The sequence below is a fragment of the Cervus elaphus genome, chromosome 32, assembly GCF_910594005.1.
Source record: "Cervus elaphus chromosome 32, mCerEla1.1, whole genome shotgun sequence".
Lineage (NCBI taxonomy): Eukaryota > Metazoa > Chordata > Mammalia > Artiodactyla > Cervidae > Cervus > Cervus elaphus.
Window position 1 is genome coordinate 38,337,133 of NC_057846.1, and position 13,113 is coordinate 38,350,245.

General features: G+C 42.1%; 1 protein-coding gene across 4 annotated transcripts in view; it reads left to right on the forward strand.

The window, feature by feature from the left end:
* The window catches only part of UNC5D (unc-5 netrin receptor D), a 605,139-nt gene that overhangs the window by 567,151 nt on the left and 24,875 nt on the right, over positions 1–13,113 (forward strand). For all 4 annotated transcript variants that reach the window (XM_043893835.1, XM_043893837.1, XM_043893836.1 and 1 more), the window contains 2 exons: positions 3,202–3,351; positions 10,791–10,955. In XM_043893835.1, coding sequence (XP_043749770.1) covers positions 3,202–3,351; positions 10,791–10,955 — 315 coding nt within the window. The remainder of the gene's footprint in view (positions 1–3,201; positions 3,352–10,790; positions 10,956–13,113) is intronic.

Below are 13,113 nucleotides of genomic sequence, written 5' to 3' on the forward strand. Positions count from 1 at the left end.
GGAACTGGCAACCCACTCAAGTATTCTTTCCTGGAGAATTCCATGCCCAGAGAAGCCAGGTGGGCTACAGTCCATAGGGCCAGAAACAGTCAGGCATGGCTGAGCAACTAAGCCCATCCATTTAAAAAATTGTTAATATCCTCCATTCTGCATCTCAGGAATGGCGTAGATAGTATAAATAACCCCAGGGCAAAAACAGACTGACTTAGGTCATCTTTACATGTGTCTCACACCAATGAAAAATTACTTATGGGACAGTGTTAATAGCCATCTGACCTTCACGTGACTCTTAAAAAATCAAGTATAGTATAGGAAAATGCAGGGAAATCTAACAGAAAAAATACTAGACCACATAACTAACAAGGACCTACTATAACACAGAGAACTCTGCTCAGAGTTGAGGGGCAGCCTGGCTGGGAGAGGAGTTTGGGGGAGAATGGATATGTGTATGGCTGAGTCCCTTTGCTAGCCACTATCACAATATTGTTAATTGGCTATATTCTAATATAAAATAAAAATGTAAAATACTAGACCATGAACAAGTATTATATACAGTGGTTCTGTCACTGGCCCATGTGACTAGAGGCAAATCACTTTCCTGAGGGTGCATGTCCATGTTTCCCTCTGTAAATAATCAAGTTTTAAATCACTAAGCACCTTAAATTCCCTTCAAGTGGGATAATGCTATGTTGTTTTAAATATTATATTTAAATATTAAAATAACCTAGCTCTACACCAAGTAATTCATGACCTTGAACAAGCCACTTCATCTCCTGACCTTGGGTTATTTCTCTCTACTTTCAGGCATTAAAGAACAGGGTACACCTCAGAGAGCCTAGTCAAATAGATCAGTACTTTGACAAGTCAACACTGTTGTTACTTCATGACTTTAATATGATTTGAATAAGCAAATTTCATATTTGCCCCTGATTCTAATCTTGCACTAGAATGGCAAAAAGAAGTTCATCTGTTACCATGCTAATGATTTTGTTTGGCTGTAAATAAGCCCAAGTGAAAAACTGAAGCTTAAGGATTAAGTGACTTGCCGAAGGCTACACAGAAATGTGATTAAACGTCTGTGCCTTCCATTTTTGGTTTACAAGATGAATGCTGTCTTGAGTATATGTACCCCCCAGAAGATTCCCATGCTCCCTTAAACCCAATGACATTAAACAAAAATACAAGTCCTTAGCGTGGTAAGGGAGAATTCATGACTTGGCTCCTACCTTCTATTTTCCATCATCGCCAGCCATACACTGTCCACCGTAACCTTCTATCCCAGCCTACCTTTGTGGAGAGTCCACTCAGTGTCTGGAATACACTCTCCCTCCCTTTCCCATGAGTAGCCCCTATGTTCACTTCTAGGTTCAGTTCAAATGTCACTTCCTCTATTAATTTCCTGATTCATTCCCTGGCCCCTCTGCCCATCTGGGTTAGGCACCTTCTCTCTTGCCTTGACCTTTGGGAATATACATATTGTAATACTCAGAAACTATATTATACTCATGTGCTCACTGTTCTAACCCTTTCTCTAGACTATGAGCTCCTTGGTGTTTCACTTCTGTCCACCCAGTGCCCAGCTCAGGCATCACTCTGCTGGACATTCATTAAATCTCCAAAGAGGGGACAGAGACCAGCATCTGTTAAGACCTAAAGTCAGCATCTGGCGTTAATTCTGTTTCCTCCCACCCTGCCTCTTTCCTTCCACTGTTTGCAGCCCTCATTAGACACTGGACACTCTTATTATGTCCAACGCTTAGACCCACAACATAATGAATGACCTAGTACTGCCCGGTCCAGGGTAGTATTTGCCAACCACATGTGCATATCTACACTTAAATTAATTAAAATCAAACATTTAGTTACTTAGTCACTGTAACCACTCTGGCTAGTGGATACCATATTTGAACACACAGATGTGAACCTTTTCCATCACTGCAGAAAGTTCAGTGCTGGCTTAGGGCCCCAGGACACATCCCTCCCATCCCAGAAGAGCTGGTGAAGATGACACTGGAATGGACCAATTTAGTCCTGAGAAAAGATACTGGCAACCTATTAATAATTTATGTGTACATGAAGGATAAAAGCGGGAAAGCTGCTTCTTAGAAACATTTTTATTAATGTTAAATCTATACACAGAAAGAGATGGGAAAGATAACTTCTGAAGCTGTTTTCACTCGCTGATAATTGAAATGTAAGTTTTATTGTATTTATAAGCCTAGCTGCCTTGCTTCTTAACAATCTTTTTTAGACTCTGGGAAGATTATAGGCCATAATTAAAGGATTTCAGTTTTCCTATTTAGCCTAGCTCTGTAAGGAAATTTTAAGTCAATTAATGGTGATTTTTAAAATGAGGATTTAGGAAAATCTCTTATCTCCAGGAACGCTGAGAACCTCACCTCCCCCGCCCCACAGTAGTTTAACATTTTGTACAGTTCTTATCTGTTCTGTTACTTCACTTGTCTTATCCATAGGATTCTGAACACCACAAATTTGGAACCAATTAAATGGTTTCCTTAGAATGTATGTGAATTGTATTTATATGAGATATAATTATAAAGATTTCTCAGTAAAAGATAAAGGAATATTTATCTCAGCAATTTGATTTTTTTTCCTGAGATGAAGCTGACTTGACTACTTATTTTTTCTTGGCCTTTTGGCATAACTTCCATGAATGTTACTACAAATAAACATGATACATGCACTCTGCATTTATTTTGAGCTAAAGGATACATACTGGTTGATGCCTGTGTTGGTTACAAACAAGGGAACCATAGTGGATAGGAGCTGTGTCTCCCTTTCTCCTGAAATAGCATGCTGGGTCAGGTTAAATACAAATACATCCCTTGATTATGATGATAGCAGGATGAAATTCACACAATGGTGGAAACTCAACAGTATTACAGTTTGCATGGGGCAAAGGAGGTCTTCTAGTTTTAAAGACAATATATATAAAAGCCTCAACAATACAATAATGAAGAACAATTGTTTCTTTGTGACCAGACCCTTATTTCTCAGCAGCCTGTAGCCCTTAGCCCTGACCTTGCAAGGATAGAAGGGTATAAAAGTAGTGTGTGTCCATCATGCTGTTGCCTATTTCTGGGAGACACCTGGGAGGGAGCGTACCTATCTGTGGGAGGAAAATGTGGAGGAAATTGTGTGCTTTATTGTTGTGCCTCTTTTCTTTTTCTTGTCCTATAGGAAGTGGTTTCAGATGAAAGGCATCAAGGTGGACAACTCCTGGAAGAACCAAAGTTGCTGCATTTCAAAGGGAATACTTTCAGTCTTCAGATCTCTGTCCTTGATATCCCCCCATTCCTCTGGAGAATTAAACCATTCACTGCCTGCCAGGTACTGGCCAAGTGGGTTTCCAATAGAAATAGCTTTGCTTTAACCAGCAGGCATATCACACACCCTAGTAAGGGTGCTCCTGACTTTCCTCCTCCTTTAAAACTATGGATTTCGTTTCAGAACTGTCACAGATGTGTAACTGTTTGGACTACACCCAGGGAAACCTATTGTCATAAATCCATGGATTCCTAATAGGTGGGGGGAAAGGTGCTTGCATATCAGTAATATGACATTTATCCTCTCTCCTGTTTAAATCGCCACTCAGGATAGGTTGGAGACAGTCATCTAACAACTTAGAGCAAGATTTCTTTGTGGGTTTGTTTTAATTCATACCAGTTCATTATGAGACACTGTTTTAATCCTGTTCACCTATAGAATGAACTGGATATTAGGGAGAAACCTTTTAAGGGTGATCATTTTGAGTTGTAGAGAGCTCTGGCCAGGCAGGTGGGATCAAGAGATTTTGTCCTAAATAGATGAAATGCTTGCTGCCAAATGAATTGAGCAAGATGGGAAGAAGAAATCACAAATTGAGAAACAAAGAAATATTAATGCCTCTTAGAATATTTTTATGTAAAAATATTTATGTGTCAACACTCACATACCTCAATATTAGAGACTTAAAAAAATTTCAGGATGACTTGAGAGTCTCTTTGGATCATGTTAAGGAATTTTTGAATAATTGCTTAGCATGAAAAGATACCATCTCGTGACCTTGTCACTGAATTCTATAAAAATTTTCAGTGATAAGCAGTGTCATCAAAAGCAGCCAACTGGTCAACCATTGTTTCTTAAGCCAGAGTCATCTGGGCTTCAAGAGACAGGACATTTCCTTAACTCTGGAGCTTCTGAGAGACTGATACTGATCTGGACTCACAGGAGGCTTTCACACTTCTCTGTTCTGCCCATCAACATAACCTGCAGAGCCCTGTGGGGTTTTTTTAACCTTTCTATCTTTACAGCATTCATTTTTTTTAAAAAAAACATGCACAAGATATACTAGCTTGTCAGAATGGAAATAAGTCAAATCTCAAAGAGAAAAACCTTGACCATGCCATGAGAGAAGAAAGTTGCACCATCACTGCTTTCTACTTCCAACATTCAGAATTTTCTAATCAAATAAAGCCATATTTTTCTGTTTACTTTTCAGACCTGTATTTACCTCAGGAGCTGCCCACTCTGTGTATAGTTTTAGTGCATTCAAACAAGTATCTCTCTCAGGGCCCTGAAAAGTTTTTTTGGATATTTAACATATTTTCTTATGGAGAGAGGTTTTCTATGAATAAATGTATTATTTATGATGTTCTAGACCTAGATGTCTCTGTTTCCCAGAAAGCAGTATTCAAAGTTTGCAGTCCAAATTGAACTTCAGGGTATTGTTAAAACATTCCTGATAGTCATGCAAATTCCTCTGTTTTAATCTTTATTTAAGGGCATTGCTTCCCTGGTTCTAATGCAAGTGACTCAGTCCAAAGTAACTATGAAGTTTAATGCTTGCAGATAAAAAAAAAAAAATCAGATAAAGAATCATAACCTCTCAGGAACACTTAAACAACAATTCCAACACCAGGGATTCCAGTGAGAGCCTCAGGTAGAAAAGACTTGGAGGAGGCTAATGCCTGTTCCCCGGAGGATTCAACAGGGCCAGCCAAAGCCAAAGGGCCCTGGCTGGCAAGGAAACCCAACAAGCTTTACTGTCAGGATGGGTTGGATTGCATAGAGGTTGTGAACATGTATAAATATTTGACTTCTGTAATTGAGCATAATTTGAAAGAGTCTTGGAAGGCTGAAAAACAATTTAACTTTCTCTGCATCAGGCGGCTTGCCACTGAGGTTTCATTTCCACTTCATTTTTCTTTTCCACAAATGGCTTTCTGCCCTATTCTTCCTTTCTTTTCACCACCCTACCACCAATTTCTTTACTCCCGTGATCACTGAACTCCCCCAGTATGTGTGACTACATATTGTGCTTGTCATAATGGCCAGGTTGTGTCTGCTCCAGGTATCAGATGCATACACTTTGGGGAGGCTTTGGGTTCAGCCTGCTTGAACCTCATGGAGAGAGCATCGTGTGTGCTGACAAACTGGGTGTGGATAGTAGAGAATGGCTTTTGATTTGGCTTAGTGGACAAGAACTCACAGAGCTCTACTGCAGAGACAGAAAACCCCACTACTGCTGACATCACTTACAGGTCTCTCCTTCACCTGGTAAATGTCCCCATCATCTTCCAAGTCAGTGGATGGAAGGGTTAGAGTTATTGGTATTCCCAGTATCCCCGTCTTCTTATTCCTCTCTCCCTTTAACTTCAAAGCAGCAATCTAGGAATTGACGTTTTCCAATTGGTACCCGAAGCTGACTCTCTAAGAAACCTTCCTTTTTTCTTTCCAATCTGGGCAAGGTGGAATTTCCCAGGAAGGGTGGTATCCAGTGCATAAAACATTAATAGCTGCCCTATGAGACACCAACTAAGAAAGATTCTTAGAATGATGTAAGGTCTGGGTTAGGTTTAGAGCCACGTGATGAGAGCCTAGCTATAGGAGGATCAACTAGATTTTAAATCTTGCTGGTTTCGATTCTGGAGGATGACAGTTTATGAAATGCTAGGGTACAAACCTTATTGCTTATGAAACAAGGTAGGATGGGTGAAAGGGAGGGGCAGGTGAGGTTACAGGAGTTCTTAAGAGACCTGGTTACCATAGCACCCACTAACCTTGATTCAAAGAAAGCAAGGGCCCCACAATGCTAGTCCTTCCAAAATAAACAATTATTCATAAGACTCTACCACAACAAGTGATATGCTGTTGTCCCCTTAGAAGACTCAACAACCTTTGTCTGCATGGAAGTAACTCTGCTCTCAGTAGGTTACTGGGGCCTGAGAGCTACTGAATCATCATATCCCCTCTTCTTTGCTGACTGTGGGGGTAGAGAAGCTGTAAAAATATTGTAAAGCTGAATCTAATAAAATATTAATTGATTTTTTAAATCCTACAGAACACCAAGCCAGGCTGTCACCTCCGTAGTATGAAAGCAGCTGTCTTACAGCATGCTGTGTATCTTGGAGAACCCAGTGTCTGTCTCCTGCTAGGATACGATTTACATTCTCTCCATCTGCTAGGAGACTAATTATAATGGGACTCAAAAAGAAAACATTTCCGGAATTCTTTAAACACCCATAACTTTGCTACACTTTGTCCTCTAATATTACTTTCCCCAGAATTCCTCTCAGCTCAATGAGCATCTTGGTGTTTTGTTGTGTATTTTTTTTTTGGGGGGGGGGGGGGGTGGGTGGCGGGGGAGGAGAATAAATGAAAGCAAAGATGATTGCCCTGGAAACACACTAATCGCAGTGCTTTTATTATTTTTAAATGTTTTGTTGAGCACCGTTGGCAGCTGCTACTCAAGTCAACAACAACAAAAATATTCTTTTGACACAGTCTTAAAATCAGATTTTTTAAATGTTTTGATGGTGTGCAGTGCAATGGAAAGAAAAGCAAGAGGCATTTTTGTTTGTTTGTTTGCCAATTCTCGTGTCTTTCTGCAAGAAAAGATTATGTCTGCACTGGGTTCTTCCAGTGTTCTCAGGAGGAAATACACAAAATTTAGCAAGCGACACCACTTTTCAACATATCATCAGTGCCATCCATTTTTTTTCCTTTTTTTTTAACGTAGGTAGTATTACCAAAGATTCAAAGCCACTGCAGGAAATGTAGGTTTGTTGAAGAGCTGGACCTTGAATTCAGCTCTATCTTGTTCTGAAGTCCAAACATTTATATTACACTGTAATGACTCAAAATTTCAGTTTTAGAAATCAAAGACCTCTGTAGTTAGCGTAGTTAGGCAAAAACACCTTATTTAGGCAAAAGAATCAATGAACCATGGAGCCCTCTGTTATACTTATTTTCACTGAAGGGGATGATATTGAGTGAGTATAAAAATGTAACATATATTCACCACCATGCATTAAACAGACAGACAGTGGGAAGCTGCAACTGTACTCTAATAAATTTTAAAAATGCACTCTTCTCCAGACCAGTGCATTTCAGGGCTAGAAGATTGAGGCTGGACAGAGGGAGGATGGGGTGAGAGGACAGAAGCCCTTGAAGGCCTGGCAGGGGGCTGTGTTGACGACGGCAGGCATCCTGGGGCCATTCTGGTTCCCCAGGCAGAGGGATCGTGTGATGAAAGCAGAGCGTCCAGGTGATGTGGTGACACCAGTGATTCCATTCATGATTACAGGCTCTTCCCTGAAAAATACCAGTCAACTGCGTTCTGCTTCTTCCCCAGTCAAGCCCCAGTCCTCTCATTAATTCTGTGTCGTAGAGACAAGAGACGGGAGGCTTGGTGAGCGGGCTACTCCAGTTAGCTATGATGAGACCAGAGAAGAGGCTCATACATGGAGACAGAAAAATTGGGGAATGACAGTGAGAGAGATGGTGATAATCCGTTCATAAAAGGTAGACTTGGGACTGCCCTGGTGGTCCAGTGGTCAAGACGCCACACTCCCAAGGCAGGGGGCATGGATTCAGTTCCTGGTCAGGGAATAGTCCACATGCTGCATGGTGTCCCCTCCCCACCCCACCCCCAAAAAATGGTAGACTCGTTTGAGAAAGGAAAGGCCAACTAAAATTATTTGTATTGATTGGGGTATAATGTCATAATGAAATAAAAGCCAGGGCTCCAGCTGCTAGAGTCCTCCAGAGAAATGGCAATTGGGCGTACACGAGCAGATGAGGATTTGAAGAGCTCAGTCGATGGAGAGAGAAGAGCTAAGGCTGAGATAGGAAGTCAGAGTTAACCCTGGTTTACTGAACCGGGACGCAGCATGAGTCAGATTAGCCAGCAAGGAGAAATGGTGGACAGTGTATAGCATAGAAGTATCTGGGGTGGAATCTGGTGCAGGTGGACAGTCATTTTAGAGTGTTTTAGGGAATGACTTCCTCTCAAGTTTGCTGGCAGGCCCACCAATCAGGCTTCCCTGGTGGCTCAGAGGGTAAAGGGTCTGCCTGCAATGCCGGAGACCCGGGTTCGATCCCTGGGTTGGGAAGATCCCCTGGAGAAGCAAATGGCAACCCACTCCAGTACTCTTGCGTGGAAAATCCCATGGACTGAGAAGCCTGGAGGGCTCCAGTCCATGGGGTCACAAAGAGTCGGACACGACTGAGCAACTTCACTTTCATCACCAATCAGCAGTGCCCTCCACTGCTAAGAGGGAAAGAGAAGAAGAGCTCATAAGTAAGTCTCTGTTTAGGAAGAAAGTGGGAAAAAGGTACCATTCACTGGTGCTGCTGTCTTGCTGGTATATGAGCAAGCTATGCCCCAGCCATGGGTTTCCTTGGTGACCATTAGCTTCATGCTTCTCCCAGCATTTGCCCTGGACAGCAGCCTCTCTGTGGGAACCCACTAGTGAAGCTTCCAGCATACCCAGCTCATCTTAGTTTCTCAAAAGACTACTTACAACCCAGTGGCGTTTCATTAGAGAATGGTTTGGGTCAAGAAAAAAATATTTTAATCAAGGGATTGCTGTGCTTATAGAACCTTTGGAAAACCGGGGGGAGTCAAGGTCAGAGAAAGCCCCCAGAGATGTGAGGAAATCAGCAAGTTCCGTGATTTTGGGAAACCACCACAGCTGTGAAGCAGATGGTTCTCAGAAGCCCCTGCAAACCTCACATATGCAATCAGCTGAACCCTTGAGGTTTGCTTGCTGGGACCAGAGGAACAGAAATCATTTCTGCTCCTTCCCTTCCAAGTTTAAAACAAGTATTTCTCATTGGCAGAATGGAAATGTGAACTCCACGCTGGCGAGGGCTGTGAAATGTAGTTTTCAGGCTTCTAGTTCTTTCTATGCAGGGGAACACTGAGGATGGGTGAGAGTTGCCTTCTTCCTAATAGCCCACATTCTGCACAGAGATAAAGTCAGTGAATGGCTGCAGTGTCAACATATAGACCTCCTCTGAGTCCTTAGTCCATTGCCTTTCCCTTGGTTCAAGTTTAAGAACAAATGAAACAACACCCTTGCATCCCTTGCTGGGATGTGTGGTAGGGGTTAATGCCTGATTTCTTTCCCTTGTGTTTCCCAAAACTGGCTCTCCTGTACGCAAGTCTTCAACAATCTAAACTCCATCTCTGCCTGCTGATCCCCTGCAGCCAGTACTCAGAAATCAGGATCTTTGAGACTTCCTGCAGAGAAAAATGAGGAAACCTGCAAGTGTATAGCTTGAAGCTCAGGGATAACCAGGGAACTCTTGGTTCTTTAAAGTGGGTAAATTGAATTCTAAACATGGCTCGTAGTCTTGCAATACCTGCTGACACCATCACCAGTCACATTTCAGAGAATCAAAGTTCCAGACTTGATCCATCTTTTGCCACCTTTCAGCATCAGAATTGGAGAAAATTGCGTTTGTAGCAACGGGTAAAGAGCAAATGAATGAGTCAAGGAAAAGAGAAAGAAGTGAGATGCAGATTACTATAGGCTGGGAATATGAGGTCATTGCCAAGAACCACAGCCTGATTCCAGTGAGAGGGAAAGACTTTCTGGTAGATGGAAGAATATCAGTGACTGACCTCCACTTCACATAAACATAAACCCACATGCCCAAGACAGTTGGTGGCTAGCACTGGCTGGTCATGGGGAAAAGGAGAATGTAGGTTTAATAACTACCCCCCCACCCTCATTTAGTGAAATGGCTTTTGCCACTCAATTTTAAGTCCCTTTAACATGGAGAGCAGACCTAAATTCTTACTATTCCTTTACTGTTTATCTAGTACAATGTCTGGTTATTAGAAGGCTTTGTACATATAACCGTAGAGTGGATGAATTGAGTGAATGAGGAATTGACAAACTAGATTGTTCTGGGCTAACCTGTTGTGTTTGGTCTCTCTCTAGTGTGTGTGTGTGTGTGATCCTGCAGTAGGTATAATTTTTATGCTGGATACATAGCAATGTTATGGTTATACAGTTCAGCATGAGGCTGTGGTATGGGCATAAGTTCTGGCCAGTCACTTCTTCATCATTTTCATGTGCATGAGATGATAACAGCCTACCCTGGGCTTAGGTAGCAAAGAGCAGGCGTCTACTAGGAATCCTCCCATAGGAGTCTTCTAAAGAATCTTTCTGTCGTGGAAAAACATGGTGATTAACTTTTGATGGTCTTTCTCCTTGTGTGTGTCACCAAGTGAAATCTGAGTTCTTGCAGCATGGTTTTGGAATTCGAATGTTATCAATTGGAATTGACATTAATTACTTTTGTGCTGCCTGGCATATGCTAGGACATTATTTCTGCAACAATTCCACCAGAGTCGCTCAGGCAATTATCTCTGCTGCCATCACCGTCATCATGGTCATCCTAATTACTGTGATTAGGTCTGTCCTGCGCTCTGCTCATCTCAGCTGGGCTCGGCACACCCCAGCCCGCTCCTCTCCCCTCTGTCTCCCCCGCAGGAAGTCCCATTCTCCCGCGTGTGGTGCAGTAACCGGCAGCCCCTGCACTGTGCCTTCTCCCTGGAGCGCTACACGCCCACCACCACCCAGCTGTCCTGCAAAATCTGCATCCGGCAGCTCAAAGGCCATGAACAGATCCTCCAAGTGCAGACGTCAATCCTCGAGGTGAGTCCTTGGTCTCCAGGTCACCTGACCTTGTTTCTAAAGCCCATTAAGAGTTATATACCTATCTTAGTTGTGCTATATGTATAGCATGAAAGAGATTCAAAACACACTCACTCTCTTAACCCTCATTACTGATAACAGCAAAATCAACTTTTTCGCAGGCTGAAGATTTGAAATGGACCTGGAAACGTAACCAATCAGAGCGTAGGCTCTGCGGAGGGACCTTTGGGAAAGGAACTGGTCCAGGGCGTTTTATACACAAAACCACAACCAATCGAACAGTTCATGGTAGATCTGGAATCAGCTGAGCTTCATTGTTGAATTGAGACACATACCGTAAAAAAACACAAGGTCACCACTGGGCTGCTTTTCTGCCAGTTCTGACGAGTTTCCAGAAGTCAGTTTCCCGCTCTGTGTTATTTCATCTTCAAGGCTTTGTTTCCTTACTGTCTTAACAATTTTTTGATACCCTCCAGGATCAGGGTTCTACACATCCCCATCTCCATGAAGCCCAGATTTCATCAGTACAATAAGAGATAGGATGGATAATAATCTCTCTCTCCAAAGTAAGGGCATAGTGCAAAAAGGGATAAGACCTTGTCCAAGGTCACATGACTACTCAAGGGCAGAGTTAGAATGGAGTCAGAGGAGAAGTCACTCGGGAACGTGCACGCTGCCATGGCTTTGATTGGCCCTAGTGACTGAATGACTCCATGGCTCTGAGCTTCAGCTTATCGAGTAGACTCTGGCCTTTCCTCCTGAATGGTTATTTCAGCAGGGGAGAGTAGCTGAGGGTCGGAATCAGGGGAGCTGATGATGCCTTATTTAGCAATTTCAAGGCAATCCCTGGCTAGTTTAGAAACACACACACACACTGTTTTGTTCATCTTAGAACATGTACGTGTATATATACATATGGGCTTCCCTCGTGGCTGTGTTAAACAGTCCACCTGCCAATGCAGGAGATGCAGGCTCAATCCCTGGGGTCAGAAAGATCCCCTGGAGAAAGGAAATGGCAACCTGCTCCAGTATTCTTGCCTGGGAAACCCCATGGACAGAGGAGCCTGGTGAGCTACTGTCCAGGGGATTGCAGAGTCAGACAGGACTTAGTGACTAAACATCAACATATATACATACATACACTTACACTTTTGTGTTTGCATATAGAAATAAGACATTCATTCGTTCACACTTAGCAGAAGGTTTAACACCTTTTGTATCCATACCACTCAATTTCAGGCTTTGATTTTTCTCAAAACATGTAGTCTCCATAGCATCACCACTTCTCTCCATTCTCACTGCACTTCATTGTTTATGCAAAATGAGCGTTGCCAATTCCCCCAAATAGTTTTCTCTGAAGTGCAGATGGTTTTCCAAAGGAGTGTGCCTCAAAATTGATAGCTGTCTTAACTGACATGTTTCTACCGTATTTGCATTCGTTATTGCCAATTAGCATTATGCGCTAAGGTAGTCCTGATCGGAAAGGTAGATGCAGAAACCTCAGGCAAGATATATTTAGAGTCTCTCCTTTTTTGAACAGTCATGGCATTTTTAACACAATACCTTTCAAAGTGAAATACAAATCGTATGGGAGTTAGTTGTAAAATAAAAAGCAAATCTGAGAAGAGCTGCATTTCAGAATGAAAAGTTAAAAGGCAGGACATAAAGTTGCCACTGATGAAAATTTCCATAAATATCTGTTAACATGTCAGCAAAAGAATTCCAGGTTTAAAAGGTTTTTTACTTTCTAAGGCACCCAGATACTGAAAATCAGTTTCTGCTATTACAAGATGTTTGTGTAAAAGGAATGTAATAAGGTTGATACTACATCCTGGTACCTTTGCATCTTGCTTAAATAAACTCTAAAAGTTCACGGAGAGAAAATGAGCTAATAAACTTAATCTTCTTGACTCTCCAGTTCTGATGCTTCACAAAGTTTACCGTCACTTTGGAAAGCCTTAAAGAACATGACATCACCATCTTTCTTGATAAAAGGAGGCAAAAGTATAAGAATAATATTTAGATATTCAGTGTTGGACTACAGCTATCTGATTTGTAGGCTGCTGCACTTTAGAAGTTTTATTAACTTGTTTGAGCCTATAAGGATCATTTCATTAATAGCTTTAAGTGTCCCTGCTGAATTTTGGCCCAGTTCATC